At 41.2% G+C, this 20,598-nt stretch overlaps 1 protein-coding gene and 1 long non-coding RNA gene across 6 annotated transcripts in view; one reads left to right on the forward strand and one right to left on the reverse strand.

Moving 5' to 3' along the window:
- LOC137969876 (uncharacterized) overlaps positions 1 to 9,850 on the reverse strand; it is an 11,945-nt gene extending 2,095 nt beyond the window's left edge. The window contains exons 1-3 of one of the 3 annotated variants that reach the window (XR_011116737.1): positions 9,786 to 9,850; positions 7,292 to 7,359; positions 711 to 1,051 (exon numbers count right to left, since the gene is read on the reverse strand). This is a non-coding gene — a long non-coding RNA (uncharacterized lncRNA). Of the gene's footprint in view, positions 1 to 710; positions 1,052 to 7,291; positions 7,360 to 9,062; positions 9,151 to 9,785 lie in introns of those variants that run through there. The other 2 variants (XR_011116736.1, XR_011116738.1) reach the window with 2 other exon arrangements.
- LOC137969870 (serine-rich adhesin for platelets-like) overlaps positions 1,115 to 20,598 on the forward strand; it is a 27,355-nt gene continuing 7,871 nt past the window's right edge. The window contains exons 1-2 of one of the 3 annotated variants that reach the window (XM_068816258.1): positions 1,115 to 1,355; positions 8,970 to 19,573. In XM_068816258.1, coding sequence (XP_068672359.1) covers positions 1,250 to 1,355; positions 8,970 to 19,573 — 10,710 coding nt within the window. In that variant the 5' untranslated portion in view covers positions 1,115 to 1,249. Of the gene's footprint in view, positions 1,356 to 1,681; positions 1,721 to 3,748; positions 3,884 to 8,969; positions 19,574 to 20,598 lie in introns of those variants that run through there. The other 2 variants (XM_068816260.1, XM_068816259.1) reach the window with 2 other exon arrangements.

A 20,598-nucleotide genomic window follows, 5' to 3' on the forward strand; every position in this document is an offset into this window, starting at 1 on the left:
CAATTTGAGCCATTTCACAATTTCGTGGTTGTTAGGTCCAGATGAGAAAAAGCTGGCCAAGGTTCTGAACTTTCAATGTACTCGGCAAGAAATACCTTAGATGCTCTTATGTGGTTGGGAACATTAAGTTTGTCCTTTATGTAAGTGGACGCGCCGAATATCATTGGGAGGGCTCTGGAAGCGAGTCGGCGCTTCAAACTCTGCCAAGAGAAAATGAGGGGACAGAGAGGGAGGCTCCCGATCCAGCCCTTGGGATATGTCATGTCCACGAAAGTTATTTTTAGACGAGCGGAAGTCTTCCGAGACGTCCGCATGCAGGCCAACCTCGGTCCGATGTTTGAAAGAAAATAAATATTCATCAGCCTTCCACGTGCGCCATCATTTTCTCTTTTCACTAAGAACCTGAGAGCGAGGCAAGACTGCATGCGGACGTCTCGGAAGACAGACGTCCGCTAGAACAAAGACTTCCGCTCGTGTAAAAATATCTTTCGTGGACATAACATATCCCGGCCAACGCCCTGAGCCTCCCTCTCTGTCCCCTCATTTTCTCTTGACTCTGCCCCATGTCACTGCGAATCTCCGCACAGAATTGTGAACCACGAAGCCTCTTCGCTTCACCGAAGTAACGTTCTTTGACAATTCTTATCAGTTCAACTTCAAATTTCATTTGTTTTTCACAGTTTGACTATATATATAGTGGACAAGACGATTAGGAGATCCTGAGTGACCTAAACTAAATAAAGTAATACTTCACACGTAAGCGCGCGAGACTACAATTGTAGGAATGACATGTAGTATTCAGTTTTTTTGCATCGTAACGTTTGCACTTGTATTATGCATGTGCTTTGTATCTTGAAATTGTTACTTTTTCTTGTAATTACAACCTGCAAATTATACTTTGTATTATATATGGATTGATTGCGTGAACCCGCAAATAAAACTGAATTAACCTATTAACCCAGCATATGTTTCGATCTGTGTTGATAAGTTACTTTTTTAACCGCACCAGCGTGACATATCCCTTTTACGTTCTTTTGACCTTTGATCACACCTATCAATCAATAAAAAAAAAATTATTTGTTTCTCCGCATGTCTAGCATTTTTTATTAAACAAACACATTGCTCTGCATATATTTTTCTGGGTTTCTCAGAGCCTGCGTTGATAGTATCTAAATTACAGTGTATTCGGTCAGTCAAACGGTTTTACTTTTCTTCAAGAACCATAAAGGTTCAAACGGTTTTTTCCCATATGTTATGCTGTGAAACAGTGAAATCAAGTTGGCCCGCGATGGACGCAAATCAGATGTCCCTTTTGAGAACCGTCTGGATTATCCTTGTCTTAGTTTCTAACAAAGGTTAGTTGGACATTTTGCTTGAATATGTAGAACGGGAAAATATCTCGCGCGCGAAGTCTTCGAAAGTTTCAAACATTTTCTGGTTTCCCAATATCTAGGAGTTTTATTGAACAAACATAGTTCTGCGTAGAATTTGTTATCTTTATCACTTTGACATCATCTAAATTCTGTCTTCGGTCAGTCAAACGGTTTTACTTTTCTTCAAAATACACCATATAAAGATACAAACGGCATTTTTTTCGCATGTCATGCCCTGTAAAGGTGAGATGAAGTCCCGGCGATGAAGTTGGGCCGCGATAAACCGCGCAAATCGGATATCCCATTGATAACGGTCTGGCTTATCCTTGTTTTGGTTGCTAACGAAGGTTGGTTGAATATTTTGCTTTACGAACAAGACATGCAGAATAGGAAAATATCCCACGGACCCTCCGAAGGTCTCAAATATTTCTAGATTCCCAAAAAAGACCTTGTATGTTTCGTTCTGAATTTTGAGACTGTAGCCGGATTTTCGTCTCTGTTCATGTGGAGAGCAGAACGAATCAGGTAGTGCTAAAGCGGCGTTTTTACAAGTGCTTTGGACTTGTTAGTTTTAGTTAGATCACATTGATTTGCACAATATATTTTCGTATATATAATTATAAATCGATAAATATTATTACATGGAGTATATGTAAGCTAGGCTGCATTAATGACCATTAATCGTTTCATCATTCGCTTTCCGGGAATCGAAGACGTGAAATGTGATCTTCCTAGTTATGTCTACCTTAAAAATTATCTGGTGAAATGACAAAATCTCGCCCGAGTCTATTTTTGAAACCCCGCCATAATCGGAACACCATTCGAACAAAAATGGTTACTTGCGAATAACACGCAAACGACTCGTTATTCACGAGTAAATGTTTGTCTGAAAAACGTCTTGGACTATGTCAATTTGCCACGAGATCGTAATTGATAGAGGCAGTTTCAATTGATGCCTGATGTGAACCTGATGTGAAACTTTTAGGCGCCGGGATTCCACTTTTGCTTTACGAAATTTCTCACTGTCCTGTACAATAATAAGAAAGTTAAGAGCGGACACACAAAACAAACAATAGTTATTTGTAGAAAAACTTGTCCATTGAAGGGATCAAGTTAAGCTCCTCGTTAAACACAGCACAAAACCTTTTTCGGCTGATTGTGAGATAAAATAACAAGTGAAGTCTGGTTTCCTTTGTTGCAAAGAACATCTTAGTTCTCACAATCATGTGCGAGAGAGAATTAACTTTTCATCGATAATAAGAAAATTCTTTTCAGAGTCAAGGGCGGACACACCAACAAACAAACAAACAAGCACAATTCATTTGCATAATAAAAACCTTTCCAGTTGAAGGGATCAAGTTAAACTCCTCGTTTAACACAGCACTAAACCTTTCTTGGCTGATTGCAAGATAAAATACGAAGCCTGTTTTCTTTTGCCACAAAAGACATTTTATTTCTTTAACTGTTTTTTAAATAAACAGTTTCTTTTCCATAATTGAAATTCAAGAGGACTGCTCTGGGCAATTAGGAAATTAAGAATATTTAAAACGCATAAATAAGCTTTCTTTTCGTTCAGAAAATAATTTTTTGCTCTCCTAGAGAACCTTCTAGTTATTAGTTGAGTTAATCTGTTTTTTCTTTTACTTAGCTTGGTCTCATGTAAACTTATACTTCGACATAAATCGACAGCGTTCTGTTAATAGTGTTTTGCAGAAACGGCAGCTGTTTCTTTTTCAAAAAATAAAAGAGTCGTATGGGTTTAAACGAGTGGTGTCGCGATGCTATAGTTGACAACTGAGGGACATATTCGTTCCAGTCGCGTATTTTCTAGAGACGTGGCCTCTCACAAAGTATTTGCAAGATAAGAGTGTCGATATGGCATGGGTGGGCTCCCCATGACATTCACGAATAAGTCTATTTTTAGAATACCTGTTCCCGCGAAAATCAGTTGTCATGTCCCTGAAAAAAACATGGCAGAAGCAGTGACATAACGCGTGACATGGCTTCTTCTGATTGGTTAAAATTGGCGGCCTTTTGTTGTTTGGCGCGCAAAGCGTGGGGCAAGACCGCAAAGTGATAGATCAACACTGTTATCTAATTTACTCTTGGTATTCGTGGAAGGCGGAATGTGGGCGACATGCAGCGCCGGCTCACGTACCACGCCTTTTCTTGGAAAACACACAAAGTACGTCAGTTAGATTGCAATGTGTTTTCCAGTGGCATTGAAAGATGAAATAATTTGTTGTCGAACTTTAAATAAAAATCGGTTTAGCGGTTCAGGATTAAGCTTAGCTGTTTTACGCGACTTAAGAACCGAACGACTTATATATGTCATCTTAACACTGTAAAAAATTGGACGTGTCGGTAGCTTTTCAAGGAGCCACTGTAGTTTCAACGCCTGTTATTAGACTAATAACAAGTTGCTTCCAAAAGTTTAAAAATGCGCTGTCTGTGCTCACATCCATCATCAGGAGTTCATATTTTAATTGTTGTTCTGTTCCTTAGCAAAGGTGAGAAAAATGTAGTTTCTACATTAAGTCACCGTTGTTGTATTGTTTTAAAACTTAGGATTAGGAGTCCATTCTCCTCCTCAAAAAAGGTAAGAAGAGTGCAGTTTCTTCATTGAGTCAACTGTAATTGTATTGTTCTAAAGCTTAGGAATATGGAGTTGCGAAGGAAAGCTATCTTTCCTGATATGATATGAATGAAGGGTCTGTTTACAAAAGGATTCTTTTGTAGCTTTGCGCCTGGCAATAAAAACAGCGAGGAGTACCCGATAAGAGAAGAAGAGACATCGTATGCAGAACCTTCACAATATTCTATTTCTTTAGTATTGTCTATTATTCCGCAATAGATCTTGAAAACCTTTGAAACGGGAATCTTCTTACACTTTTGCAGTTGATTTGGCTCGAAAAACTATAAAAGCCAATTAAGTTGAAAAACAATACGTGGGATTGATGTAGAAGCGATAACGATTATGACACAGCGTTTGGCTTGGATTCAAGACAAAACCTATTCTCTGATTTCTTTTTGTGTACTAACTAAAGAAAATGAAAGATAGCTTTCGACTCCTGCATTCCAATATAACTGCGTCGAAATTTTTGCGATCTGGGAACTTTGTCTAAGGATCCCAACTTTGACTTGTGGGAAACTAAGAAGACATTGTAATCTAGAAAATTCGCCAACGCTCATCCTATGCACCGATTATTCTCTTGGTATGTTTTCAAAGTGGAATGCATCGAATCGTAATACAACTTTTATAGAAGCACGCAGTTGACCAAGTAAGAAAAACGTGGTCTTCTCGATTATCTTCGACAAATTCCACGATCTTGGTCCATGAAGAAATTCTTTAATTAAGGTTTTTCCGCATCTATATTTCAGTGACACCTCAACTAGAAAATGAAAGCTATCCAGTTAGCTGAGTTCCTCAACTCTTGGGTGTTTATTTGAAATAATACTTTCACGAATGTCTGAAGGAATGTCTGGTTTTGGATTGAAAGGGTTAATGAGGGTTAGGCCCCCGTCAAACAGACAGATCATTCATGAAAAACATGAAATTTTATATCATACAACGTGGTCGCGCGCAATATTATGTATGCGGCTGTTCGACCATAATACTGAAAGAGAGAAAAGGAAAATTAGTCTGGAGCAAACCATCTTGCACAAGCCTAAATCAACAAAACGTGCTTGTTTTTTGCCACCTAAATAAATTAACACCACATTGTAACAAAGCACAGGAAGATCACGTAATATTATATCCGTTGGACCGACCGCGAATAAGAGCCTTATGACTCACGTGATCAGCTGCCATGTTTTGACCAAAAAAAACAGAAATAATCGCATATAACAGTTAAACAATTTATTTCTAGAAACCGACTTTTGTACACCAAAATGCCTCTGTTTTTCTTTTTGTTTTGTTTTGGGACAAACTCATGGCTTCCGTGACCTCATGTGCATCTTTAGATCTTCTTACTGTTTTCACAGTTGAACTGGAAGGCCATTTATGAAAATATGCAAAGTAGAACTAATTACTATCACAAAAACGTTGCACTTGGACTCGCTTTGAAGAGGAGGCAGGCATTAATTCGGAAATAGCCTATTGCATTGCATTGTAGTGGGAGCTTCATGGTTAACCCAGTGATCGATGCGAAAAATTTTGGTTTTGGTTATTTCACCATTGGGTGTACGACCGTCCGTCCATAGCTCCGTACGTTCAACTTTTCACGTAGGCCAATGCGCGAAGTTTCATGGCCAGCGAACGGTATTTGACACTGCGGTTTTAGTGAAACAAGCAAAGATTTTTTTAAATATGTCGTGGATCGGGGAAAGAAAAGAATAAGTGAGAAAAGAAAAACAGTAAGCTGGCGACGAGTAAACGATGCTCAACGTGAAAGAGAGCGAATGACGAGCACGAGAAAACAAGCAGAACATCAGTGTCAAACACTGAACGAAAGAGGGCAAGAAAGAACCCGAATAAAGAGACGAAATTATATTGACGAGCAGTAGAAGAAGGAGCAAGCACGAGCACGAGAAAACAGGCTGAATGATGGTGACGGAAAACGGCAAAAAGAGCAAAAAGTAGCACTTGAAAGCTGGACTAATCGTATGGTATAAAGCAGTCTAGTTATTATAAAAATACCTGAAAACAAAAACGTAGATAAATAATAATTGAGGAGCTCCGCTTTTACGAATATTAGTAAATGGTCTCAAATCAAGTGCGACTCGCAAAAACAACATCGCAAAATTGTTTTGAAAGCCCTGGTTCGCCAAAAAAATATAGATTAAAGACCGAGAATTTCAGAAAAATCGAACGTGACATCAGATTATTTATTGTATAAACACCAGTGAAATACCACGTGAAAAATATCGATCATGTTTAAAAATATTTTTCAACACTCGAAGAGATATTTCGTATCCCCGTGCGGCCATGTAATATCCTCTAGACTAGTTATTACACAAGGCAAATATCATTACCTAATTTGCCTAACAGTGAACTGACAGATTCACGATGAAGGTTGTTAAAGCGTCGAAAGTTGTAATATAGGCTCCTCTTCAAAACGAATCCAAGTGCGAAGTTTTTGTTATGAAAATTAGTTTTCATTCAAATGTAAAGTAGAACTAATTACCATCACAAAAACTTCGCACAAAGACTCGCTTTGAAGAGGAGGCAGACATGAACTCGCAAATGGCCTTTTGAGCAGCTGTTGTCAAAATATTACCCTCAAGGGAAAAATAACAATCAAAACACTGCAGGCTGTCAAAAAATGTAACTGGATCAAGGACAATTCTGACAAGCGTCACGAAGTTTTCCCTTGCTCTTTGGTCCCGAGGGAAACAGCTACTTTTGTTTTTTGTTTGTTTAGTTTTATTTTCTCGAGAGTCCTGACTTCGTCTCTGGAAAAATCAGCACTCGATGCAAAACTAAACTAACTAGTTTCCCGAGGGACTATACATTAAGTGCTTCAAGTTGTGCTTTATATTTAGACTTTCCCTTCAACATTTGTAGCAGAACAAACAAACGTGGGCAACAACTGCTGAATAGGCAACTTTCACGACAGCGTCCTTTGACTTCAACTACCAGAATTCAGTTTGTTTTTCTTTTCTTCCTGATTAAATTTTGTATTCCCAGTGGGGTAAAAGTAACAATAGACTCTAATTAGCATGAGACAAGCAATACCTGAGGGATTCTGGTACTTGTAGTCAAATGGAGTCATCATGCAAATTCCTATCGTATCCCGTTGAATTTGATCAGGGGCACGTGACCAAGAATCAAGCAATCACAGTGCTCGTTTGTTGAGTGAACGTCTAGGTGTATATCAAAGACAGTTATCATCTAAACGTATCTCCTAAACTACCGTTCTCGAGTTAAAATAAACAGCTGCATTTAAAAATGACGCTCGGCTAACCCTTACACTTACCTCATTGCTAGGAATAAGTAGCAAATGCTTTTTATTCTGCTCCAAAAGATTGCTGTAAGGTCACTGCCCTGAAGGGTTATTAAAGAGAGAAAATAGAGCGCAAATTAGCGAAGCATAGCCTCAGGACAAATCCTTAATTATAAAGTTTTTAGTTCGTGAAGTTTAATTTTTGTGACAATCTATTGGTATGATTTTTTTTCTTGTTAATGCCGCTTCATGAAGTACAAATAACAAAGGGCATTTTCTTAAAATCCACGAGATCTTCCTCATCCACCATTGCGACGCCCATGAGGTATTTTCCGTTCGTAGTTCTCAGTCCCCGGCTGCAGGGAGCACTTGTCGCCCTGAAAAAGTGTGACGTCATAAAAAAATTAAATTCGTGAAATTATGGGATTTTTCGGGGTATCATGAAAGAACAACATCCAAAAGCAGTCAGAACGCAGCTCTTGACAACCTCTTATTTCATTGGATCCCTTTAGGACGCAGCTCTGTTGTGTTTTACGTCATGATCCATTGTTTCTTTTGTATCGTTCTTTGGGGCCATTGTTTTCAGAACCAATCCCAAGAGTCGTTCCGACAGATGCGTGGCTGCCTCCAAAAGGCTTACTCGCCAAAAAGTAGCATTTTAGGACAAAAAGTCTTTGAGATATTAGCCCAGGCATACCCTGATGACTCGATACAAATCCTTCTAAATTTGATTCAGCTCATAACATTAGGAACCGAGTCAAATTTTAGAAGGATTTGTAGGGAGTCATCAGAGCAAAACGGGATTAGTATCTCCGAGACAATTTGCCCCACAATGCTTGTTTTGGCAACTAGGCCTTTCAGATGTTGTCCTTTCAAAACATCACCACTTTGGGACTCTTTTGGCCGAAAGGGAAAATACCATAATACTCTTTGTTTGTTCCCGCAAATGTTGAATAAGCATTGTTTTTGTTTTCTCTTGGGACCATTTGAAGTCCCAAGAGAAACTACAAGGCCTATGGAAAATTTGGGGAACAATCGAAGAGTAATATGGTATTTTACGACTCGGCCAATGCAATGTGCCGAAAACCAGAATGATGGAAGGTCCATTCATTGCAAAGAAAAAATAACTTGCAAAGGATTGGGTCCACAGTCCCAGAGTTGTTACACGCTCTCGTCAGTGGTGTGATTCCGTATATTTTGAGGATTTCGTACATATGCAGGTGTCCATTGATTTAAAAATAGTGTCAAGCTCATACTAAACGTTCACTACATGCAAGCTAATCAAAGAAAAATAGTCAATTCTGAACGAAATTTGCCTGACAAAGGCATATCAGTGAAGACGCGCGGCCTCAAAAGAAAAAGAATGTCCAAGATGGCAGTTCCAATGTGGATTCAGAATGCTACACAAATTTTGCGACTTATTATCGTTGACGGACACTTCAACATGAACGGACACAACCGGATCGATAAACATAGATAATATGGTAAATATCACTGGTATCGCAAACAAAAACAAGTCTAAACATAGCTTGATCTTTTAAAATATTGTAATAGATCTAGTCTGAGAGTTGTGCGCTCCCACTTAAGAACTGGAACTAACCACGGGATCTGATTGTTGTCCTAACTGAAGTCCCAGTTGTTTTAGTCTCGTTAAAAGGGACACATTTATTGCCTAACGCGCTAAATTCGTATTCTTGTTGTCTATTTTTAGGTTCTCATGCACATTCAAGCACGTCTAATGCAAGTTTTCTATTTAGCAGCACATTATCTTCACGCCCGGACTCTACAAGTGATTCCATTTTACCTTCAACTTTCACTGCTACTAGATCATCCCTTTTTACCGCTCTGCGGCCGACACCTTCATTTTCCTACACCCCGAATGCTTCGGCGAGCATAACTACTTCTACCTTAGTTACTGTGGTATCAAGTCGTGCATTATATGTGTCTCCAGATGTCTCACACAAACAAACAGACGTGTCCTCGTCAACTGTTTCAAGAAATCAACGAGTATCTTCCTCGCCAGGACTGTCATCATTGAGTAGTTTGGATTCTGCTTCAATTACTTCGCTGTCAACAATATTGTCGAGCCCCGTCTCTGTAACAGGATATTTGAGCCAAGAAATCTCTACCATGTCAAACGTGCTGCAGGTTTATTCATCCTCCATCTTCACAACGAAGTCGTCAAAACAACCGGTATCAAGTGCGTCAGTAATCCAGGAAGGCTCAAATTCATCGTCTTTGCTTTCAATGTTAAGTTTGTCAACGACTGAATCTGCCTCCCAATCAAGCCTTCAACCATCCACTAGTTTAACGGTTCCTTTTCCAACAAACGAATCTTTGGGTTCCCCCTCTTTTACCAAGCCTCTGACAAGTATGTCAGTGTCGAAGCGATCTTCGTCGAAGAGCATTACATCAACACCACGAACTTTGATTACTACTACTACTACTACACTAAATATTGCGGAGAGCTCGAGATTTAGCAGCACATTATCTTCACGCCCGGACTCTACAAGTGATTCCATTTTACCTTCAACTTTCACTGCTACTAGATCATCCCTTTTCACCGCTCGGCGTCCGACACCTTCATTTTCCTACACCCCGAATGCTTCGGCGAGCATAACTACTTCTACCTTAGTTACTGTGGTATCAAGTCGTGCATTATATGTGTCTCCAGATGTCTCACACAAACAAACAGACGTGTCCTCGTCAACTGTTTCAAGAAATCAACGAGTGTCTTCCTCGCCAGGACTGTCATCATTGAGTAGTTTGGATTCTGCTTCAATTACTTCGCTGTCAACAATATTGTCGAGCCCCGTCTCTGTAACAGGATATTTGAGCCAAGAAATCTCTACCATGTCAAACGTGCTGCAGGTTTATTCATCCTCCATCTTCACAACGAAATCGTCAAAACAACCGGTATCAAGTGCGTCAGTAATCCAAGAAGGCTCACATTCATCGTCTTTGCTTTCAATGTTAAGTTTGTCAACGACTGAATCTGCCTCCCAATCAAGCCTTCAACCATCCACTAGTTTAACGGTTCCTTTTCAAACAAACGAATCTTTGGGTTCCCCCTCTTTTACCAAGCCTCTGACAAGTATGTCAGTGTCGAAGCGATCTTCGTCGAAGAGCATTACATCAACACCACGAACTTTGATTACTACTACTACTACTACACTAAATATTGCGGAGAGCTCGAGATTTAGCAGCACATTATCTTCACGCCCGGACTCTACAAGTGATTCCATTTTACCTTCAACTTTCACTGCTACTAGATCATCCCTTTTTACCGCTCTGCGGCCGACACCTTCATTTTCCTACACCCCGAATGCTTCGGCGAGCATAACTACTTCTACCTTAGTTACTGTGGTATCAAGTCGTGCATTATATGTGTCTCCAGATGTCTCACACAAACAAACAGACGTGTCCTCGTCAACTGTTTCAAGAAATCAACGAGTGTCTTCCTCGCCAGGACTGTCATCATTGAGTAGTTTGGATTCTGCTTCAATTACTTCGCTGTCAACAATATTATCGAGCCCCGTCTCTGTAACAGGATATTTGAGCCAAGAAATCTCTACCATGTCAAACGTGCTGCAGGTTTATTCATCCTCCATCTTCACAACGAAGTCGTCAAAACAACCGGTATCAAGTGCGTCAGTAATCCAAGAAGGCTCAAATTCATCGTCTTTGCTTTCAATGTTAAGTTTGTCAACGACTGAATCTGCCTCCCAATCAAGCCTTCAACCATCCACTAGTTTAACGGTTCCTTTTCCAACAAACGAATCTTTGGGTTCCCCCTCTTTTACCAAGCCTCTGACAAGTATGTCAGTGTCGAAGCGATCTTCGTCGAAGAGCATTACATCAACACCACGAACTTTGATTACTACTACTACTACTACACTAAATATTGCGGAGAGCTCGAGATTTAGCAGCACATTATCTTCACGCCCGGACTCTACAAGTGATTCCATTTTACCTTCAACTTTCACTGCTACTAGATCATCCCTTTTTACCGCTCTGCGGCCGACACCTTCATTTTCCTACACCCCAAATGCTTCGGCGAGCATAACTACTTCTACCTTAGTTACTGTGGTATCAAGTCGTGCATTATATGTGTCTCCAGATGTCTCACACAAACAAACAGACGTGTCCTCGTCAACTGTTTCAAGAAATCAACGACTGTCTTCCTCGCCAGGACTGTCATCATTGAGTAGTTTGGATTCTGCTTCAATTACTTCGCTGTCAACAATATTGTCGAGCCCTGTCTCTGTAACAGGATATTTGAGCCAAGAAATCTCTACCATGTCAAACGTGCTGCAGGTTTATTCATCCTCCATCTTCACAACGAAGTCGTCAAAACAACCGGTATCAAGTGCGTCAGTAATCCAAGAAGGCTCACATTCATCGTCTTTGCTTTCAATGTTAAGTTTGTCAACGACTGAATCTGCCTCCCAATCAAGCCTTCAACCATCCACTAGTTTAACGGTTCCTTTTCAAACAAACGACTCTTTGGGTTCCCCCTCTTTTACCAAGCCTCTGACAAGTATGTCAGTGTCGAAGCGATCTTCGTCGAAGAGCATTACATCAACACCACGAACTTTGATTACTACTACTACTACTACACTAAATATTGCGGAGAGCTCGAGATTTAGCAGCACATTATCTTCACGCCCGGACTCTACAAGTGATTCCATTTTACCTTCAACTTTCACTGCTACTAGATCATCCCTTTTTACCGCTCTGCGGCCGACACCTTCATTTTCCTACACCCCGAATGCTTCGGCGAGCATAACTACTTCTACCTTAGTTACTGTGGTATCAAGTCGTGCATTATATGTGTCTCCAGATGTCTCACACAAACAAACAGACGTGTCCTCGTCAACTGTTTCAAGAAATCAACGAGTGTCTTCCTCGCCAGGACTGTCATCATTGAGTAGTTTGGATTCTGCTTCAATTACTTCGCTGTCAACAATATTGTCGAGCCCCGTCTCTGTAACAGGATATTTGAGCCAAGAAATCTCTACCATGTCAAACGTGCTGCAGGTTTATTCATCCTCCATCTTCACAACGAAGTCGTCAAAACAACCGGTATCAAGTGCGTCAGTAATCCAAGAAGGCTCAAATTCATCGTCTTTGCTTTCAATGTTAAGTTTGTCAACGACTGAATCTGCCTCCCAATCAAGCCTTCAACCATCCACTAGTTTAACGGTTCCTTTTCCAACAAACGAATCTTTGGGTTCCCCCTCTTTTACCAAGCCTCTGACAAGTATGTCAGTGTCGAAGCGATCTTCGTCGAAGAGCATTACATCAACACCACGAACTTTGATTACTACTACTACTACTACACTAAATATTGCGGAGAGCTCGAGATTTAGCAGCACATTATCTTCACGCCCGGACTCTACAAGTGATTCCATTTTACCTTCAACTTTCACTGCTACTAGATCATCCCTTTTTACCGCTCTGCGGCCGACACCTTCATTTTCCTACACCCCGAATGCTTCGGCGAGCATAACTACTTCTACCTTAGTTACTGTGGTATCAAGTCGTGCATTATATGTGTCTCCAGATGTCTCACACAAACAAACAGACGTGTCCTCGTCAACTGTTTCAAGAAATCAACGAGTGTCTTCCTCGCCAGGACTGTCATCATTGAGTAGTTTGGATTCTGCTTCAATTACTTCGCTGTCAACAATATTATCGAGCCAAGTCTCTGTAACAGGATATTTGAGCCAAGAAATCTCTACCATGTCAAACGTGCTGCAGGTTTATTCATCCTCCATCTTCACAACGAAGTCGTCAAAACAACCGGTATCAAGTGCGTCAGTAATCCAAGAAGGCTCAAATTCATCGTCTTTGCTTTCAATGTTAAGTTTGTCAACGACTGAATCTGCCTCCCAATCAAGCCTTCAACCATCCATTAGTTTAACGGTTCCTTTTCCAACAAACGAATCTTTGGGTTCCCCCTCTTTTACCAAGCCTCTGACAAGTATGTCAGTGTCGAAGCGATCTTCGTCGAAGAGCATTACATCAACACCACGAACTTTGATTACTACTACTACTACTACACTAAATATTGCGGAGAGCTCGAGATTTAGCAGCACATTATCTTCACGCCCGGACTCTACAAGTGATTCCATTTTACCTTCAACTTTCACTGCTACTAGATCATCCCTTTTTACCGCTCTGCGGCCGACACCTTCATTTTCCTACACCCCGAATGCTTCGGCGAGCATAACTACTTCTACCTTAGTTACTGTGGTATCAAGTCGTGCATTATATGTGTCTCCAGATGTCTCACACAAACAAACAGACGTGTCCTCGTCAACTGTTTCAAGAAATCAACGAGTGTCTTCCTCGCCAGGACTGTCATCATTGAGTAGTTTGGATTCTGCTTCAATTACTTCGCTGTCAACAATATTATCGAGCCCCGTCTCTGTAACAGGATATTTGAGCCAAGAAATCTCTACCATGTCAAACGTGCTGCAGGTTTATTCATCCTCCATCTTCACAACGAAGTCGTCAAAACAACCGGTATCAAGTGCGTCAGTAATCCAAGAAGGCTCAAATTCATCGTCTTTGCTTTCAATGTTAAGTTTGTCAACGACTGAATCTGCCTCCCAATCAAGCCTTCAACCATCCATTAGTTTAACGGTTCCTTTTCCAACAAACGAATCTTTGGGTTCCCCCTCTTTTACCAAGCCTCTGACAAGTATGTCAGTGTCGAAGCGATCTTCGTCGAAGAGCATTACATCAACACCACGAACTTTGATTACTACTACTACTACTACACTAAATATTGCGGAGAGCTCGAGATTTAGCAGCACATTATCTTCACGCCCGGACTCTACAAGTGATTCCATTTTACCTTCAACTTTCACTGCTACTAGATCATCCCTTTTTACCGCTCTGCGGCCGACACCTTCATTTTCCTACACCCCGAATGCTTCGGCGAGCATAACTACTTCTACCTTAGTTACTGTGGTATCAAGTCGTGCATTATATGTGTCTCCAGATGTCTCACACAAACAAACAGACGTGTCCTCGTCAACTGTTTCAAGAAATCAACGAGTGTCTTCCTCGCCAGGACTGTCATCATTGAGTAGTTTGGATTCTGCTTCAATTACTTCGCTGTCAACAATATTATCGAGCCCCGTCTCTGTAACAGGATATTTGAGCCAAGAAATCTCTACCATGTCAAACGTGCTGCAGGTTTATTCATCCTCCATCTTCACAACGAAGTCGTCAAAACAACCGGTATCAAGTGCGTCAGTAATCCAAGAAGGCTCAAATTCATCGTCTTTGCTTTCAATGTTAAGTTTGTCAACGACTGAATCTGCCTCCCAATCAAGCCTTCAACCATCCATTAGTTTAACGGTTCCTTTTCCAACAAACGAATCTTTGGGTTCCCCCTCTTTTACCAAGCCTCTGACAAGTATGTCAGTGTCGAAGCGATCTTCGTCGAAGAGCATTACATCAACACCACGAACTTTGATTACTACTACTACTACTACACTAAATATTGCGGAGAGCTCGAGATTTAGCAGCACATTATCTTCACGCCCGGACTCTACAAGTGATTCCATTTTACCTTCAACTTTCACTGCTACTAGATCATCCCTTTTTACCGCTCTGCGGCCGACACCTTCATTTTCCTACACCCCGAATGCTTCGGCGAGCATAACTACTTCTACCTTAGTTACTGTGGTATCAAGTCGTGCATTATATGTGTCTCCAGATGTCTCACACAAACAAACAGACGTGTCCTCGTCAACTGTTTCAAGAAATCAACGAGTGTCTTCCTCGCCAGGACTGTCATCATTGAGTAGTTTGGATTCTGCTTCAATTACTTCGCTGTCAACAATATTATCGAGCCCCGTCTCTGTAACAGGATATTTGAGCCAAGAAATCTCTACCATGTCAAACGTGCTGCAGGTTTATTCATCCTCCATCTTCACAACGAAGTCGTCAAAACAACCGGTATCAAGTGCGTCAGTAATCCAAGAAGGCTCAAATTCATCGTCTTTGCTTTCAATGTTAAGTTTGTCAACGACTGAATCTGCCTCCCAATCAAGCCTTCAACCATCCATTAGTTTAACGGTTCCTTTTCCAACAAACGAATCTTTGGGTTCCCCCTCTTTTACCAAGCCTCTGACAAGTATGTCAGTGTCGAAGCGATCTTCGTCGAAGAGCATTACATCAACACCACGAACTTTGATTACTACTACTACTACTACACTAAATATTGCGGAGAGCTCGAGATTTAGCAGCACATTATCTTCACGCCCGGACTCTACAAGTGATTCCATTTTACCTTCAACTTTCACTGCTACTAGATCATCCCTTTTTACCGCTCTGCGGCCGACACCTTCATTTTCCTACACCCCGAATGCTTCGGCGAGCATAACTACTTCTACCTTAGTTACTGTGGTATCAAGTCGTGCATTATATGTGTCTCCAGATGTCTCACACAAACAAACAGACGTGTCCTCGTCAACTGTTTCAAGAAATCAACGAGTGTCTTCCTCGCCAGGACTGTCATCATTGAGTAGTTTGGATTCTGCTTCAATTACTTCGCTGTCAACAATATTATCGAGCCCCGTCTCTGTAACAGGATATTTGAGCCAAGAAATCTCTACCATGTCAAACGTGCTGCAGGTTTATTCATCCTCCATCTTCACAACGAAGTCGTCAAAACAACCGGTATCAAGTGCGTCAGTAATCCAAGAAGGCTCAAATTCATCGTCTTTGCTTTCAATGTTAAGTTTGTCAACGACTGAATCTGCCTCCCAATCAAGCCTTCAACCATCCATTAGTTTAACGGTTCCTTTTCCAACAAACGAATCTTTGGGTTCCCCCTCTTTTACCAAGCCTCTGACAAGTATGTCAGTGTCGAAGCGATCTTCGTCGAAGAGCATTACATCAACACCACGAACTTTGATTACTACTACTACTACTACACTAAATATTGCGGAGAGCTCGAGATTTAGCAGCACATTATCTTCACGCCCGGACTCTACAAGTGATTCCATTTTACCTTCAACTTTCACTGCTACTAGATCATCCCTTTTTACCGCTCTGCGGCCGACACCTTCATTTTCCTACACCCCGAATGCTTCGGCGAGCATAACTACTTCTACCTTAGTTACTGTGGTATCAAGTCGTGCATTATATGTGTCTCCAGATGTCTCACACAAACAAACAGACGTGTCCTCGTCAACTGTTTCAAGAAATCAACGAGTGTCTTCCTCGCCAGGACTGTCATCATTGAGTAGTTTGGATTCTGCTTCAATTACTTCGCTGTCAACAATATTATCGAGCCCCGTCTCTGTAACAGGATATTTGAGCCAAGAAATCTCTACCATGTCAAACGTGCTGCAGGTTTATTCATCCTCCATCTTCACAACGAAGTCGTCAAAACAACCGGTATCAAGTGCGTCAGTAATCCAAGAAGGCTCAAATTCATCGTCTTTGCTTTCAATGTTAAGTTTGTCAACGACTGAATCTGCCTCCCAATCAAGCCTTCAACCATCCACTAGTTTAACGGTTCCTTTTCCAACAAACGAATCTTTGGGTTCCCCCTCTTTTACCAAGCCTCTGACAAGCATGTCAGTGTCGAAGCGATCTTCGTCGAAGAGCATTACATCAACACCACGAACTTTGATTACTACTCCTACTACTACACTAAATATTGCGGAGAGCTCGAGATTTAGCAGCACATTATCTTCACGCCCGGACTCTACAAGTGATTCCATTTTACCTTCAACTTTCACTGCTACTAGATCATCCCTTTTTACCGCTCTGCGGCCGACACCTTCATTTTCCTACACCCCGAATGCTTCGGCGAGCATAACTACTTCTACCTTAGTTACTGTGGTATCAAGTCGTGCATTATATGTGTCTCCAGATGTCTCACACAAACAAACAGACGTGTCCTCGTCAACTGTTTCAAGAAATCAACGAGTGTCTTCCTCGCCAGGACTGTCATCATTGAGTAGTTTGGATTCTGCTTCAATTACTTCGCTGTCAACAATATTATCGAGCCCCGTCTCTGTAACAGGATATTTGAGCCAAGAAATCTCTACCATGTCAAACGTGCTGCAGGTTTATTCATCCTCCATCTTCACAACGAAGTCGTCAAAACAACCGGTATCAAGTGCGTCAGTAATCCAGGAAGGCTCAAATTCATCGTCTTTGCTTTCAATGTTAAGTTTGTCAACGACTGAATCTGCCTCCCAATCAAGTCTTCAACCATCCACTAGTTTAACGGTTCCTTTTCCAACAAACGAATCTTTGGGTTCCCCCTCTTTTACCAAGCCTCTGACAAGCATGTCAGTGTCGAAGCAATCTTCGTCGAAGAGCATTACATCAACACCACGAACCTTGATTACTACTACTACTACTACACTAAATATTGCGGAGAGCTCGAGATTTAGCAGTACATTATCTTCACGCCCGGACTCTACAAGTGATTCCATTTTACCTTCAACTTTCACTGCTACTAGATCATCCCTTTTTACCGCTCTGCGGCCGACACCTTCATTATCCTACACCCCGAATGCTTCGGCGAGCATAACTACTTCTACCTTAGTTACTGTGGTATCAAGTCGTGCATTATATGTGTCTCCAGATGTCTCACACAAACAAACAGACGTGTCCTCGTCAACTGTTTCAAGAAATCAACGAGTGTCTTCCTCGCCAGGACTGTCATCATTGAGTAGTTTGGATTCTGCTTCAATTACTTCGCTGTCAACAATATTGTCGAGCCCCGTCTCTGTAACAGGATATTTGAGCCAAGAAATCTCTACCATGTCAAACGTGCTGCAGGTTTATTCATCCTCCATCTTCACAACGAAGTCGTCAAAACAACCGGTATCAAGTGCGTCAGTAATCCAAGAAGGCTCAAATTCATCGTCTTTGCTTTCAATGTTAAGTTTGTCAACGACTGAATCTGCCTCCCAATCAAGTCTTCAACCATCCACTAGTTTAACGGTTCCTTTTCCAACAAACGAATCTTTGGGTTCCCCCTCTTTTACCAAGCCTCTGACAAGCATGTCAGTGTCGAAGCAATCTTCGTCGAAGAGCATTACATCAACAGGACAAATTCTGATTACTACTGCTACAGCACATATTGCGGAAACCTCGAGGTTCAGCAATACATCAGGCACGCAGTCTACAAGTAATTCCATTTTACCGCCAACTTCCACTGCCGCTAGTTCATTCGTTTTGACAACTCTAACGCTGAGAACTACATTTTCCTACGCCCCGAATACTTCCGTGAGTATCGCTGCATCTTCCTTTCTACCTGTGGTCTCAAGCCAAGTAATACTTGTGTCTACACATGTCTCAAAAATCCAAAACGATGTGTCCTTGTCAACCTCTTCGAGAAGTCATCAAGTGTCCGCGTCGCCCGGAATGTCAGCGAGCAGTTTGGGTTCTGCCTTAGTTACTTCGCTGTCACCAAGATTGTCCATCCCCGTCTCAATAACAGGAAGTCGTAGCAACGAAATCTCTCCATTTTCAGATGTGCTTCAGATTAATACATCCTTTGTCCCCAGAATGAGCTCCTCAGAACTACCAGTATCGACTTTGTCAGTAATTCAAAAAAGCTCAGCTTCATCATTTGTGTATTTGTCGTCAAGTACGTCCACTTTGTCAGTGTCCAAGGAATTTCTGGCAAAAAGCGCCATTTTAACGGAGCGAACTCTGTCTACCACTACAACAGGTCCGCCAACCTCTTCTTCATCGGCTCTTTTAATAAGTCAGCGAACATCCTCTACGCCAGGAGTGTCAACGCCTTTGAGCCCAACAACAGAGCCAACAGAAAGGGAGACTTCGGCGACTGAGAGACCAGAGTCAGACATTATCTCACCGGTCTCATTTACTGTATTGTTGATAATTACAAACAAGGATTATAGCGAAGAGCTCGGAAATTCCTCTAGCCAGATATTTAGCGAACTAGTGGAAAAACTGACAAATATACTACTAGAAATTTTAAAAGAGCTACGCGATGGCCTTCCGTTCAAAGTGGAAGGCATGACTTTCAGGCAAGGAAGTATTATTTGCACGTTTAAGATTGTCACAGAAAAGGACTCACTGGTTACTGAGGACGTATTGAGAAGAGCTTTAGATGAGGCAAGCGAAGATCTTAACAGAACTGGAGGCCTCAGGTTTGAAATCATATCAGTGAAGAGAGATCAGGAGTCGGCGACAGAGCCACACAGGGGACGTAACGAGAACAAATGGCCATTGTGGATTATTGTACTTGTTTCAGTGTGTGGAGTGATGATTTTACTTATATTACTAATCGCGTATTTGGTAAGGATGACAGTTTGAGTAGAGTTGATTTTGTTTAACCGCAAACCAGTAAGCTGAGTTTATAGGCCGCCATCATCACCACCAAAATTTCAATTTCTCGTGTTTTTATTAGTGATGCATGGAGGTCCATTCGAGTTAAGTGATTACTTCACTTTGTCGCAGGAGGATATCAGACGAAACCTTCAGGTCATAATTGTTGAAATCCTTGCATCTTTAAAAGTTCTTTAAAATCATGTTTCAGAGCATCACAGAGTACACTCTTATTTCACTCGGGCTTTCCAGGGTAAACGCCAGAGAAAAAATGTCACCTTTGTTTTTTTTTTCGTTCCGTCCCAAATAGCGCTGAAGCTTGTAAAGTACACGCGCGGAGTCAATCAAAGCGCATAAGTGGCATGGTTGTGCAATAGGTCCCTTCAGAAAATATCATAATACTCTTCGTTTGTCTCCCCTCATTTTGCATAAGTATTGTTTTTGTTTTCTCTTGGGACCATTGTATGTCCCAGGAGAAACTGAAAACAATACTTATGCAAAATTTGGGGGGACAGACAAAGATTATTATGGTATTTTCCAAAGTGGCCTATTGCTGATTCATCTTTTATAGCGTATGCGTTAAGTTTAAGCCAACGCGCATAAATCATTGCGATTACTCTAACCTAAATAATAAATAAGAATGCAGCCGACATCTCTACCGTATTTCCTTTTATTTGTTTTTCATTTCACGATCCAGGACATCAGAAAACGCCCGAGTTCACGTGTTTATGCGTCTAGTTTCTTATTTTGTGGCTGAGGCTGAAGGTTCTTATTTTTTGGCGATTTGGACCTGTGGTATACCAAGTTCGACTGTAAATTGAGTTGCACTTCAGTGTATCAAACAACAAGAAAACCACATTGTTAATGTTAAAAAAAACGTCTTGAAGTGCAGTTCTTTTACCTTTATTTATACTACTCACAAAGACCAAAAAACAAATGAGAAAATCAAGACGTTATGAACTGTCTCCAAGCCTGGGCATGTTCACAAAATTTTG

The sequence above is a fragment of the Montipora foliosa genome, chromosome 9 (genome assembly GCF_036669935.1).
Source record: "Montipora foliosa isolate CH-2021 chromosome 9, ASM3666993v2, whole genome shotgun sequence".
NCBI lineage: Eukaryota > Metazoa > Cnidaria > Anthozoa > Scleractinia > Acroporidae > Montipora > Montipora foliosa.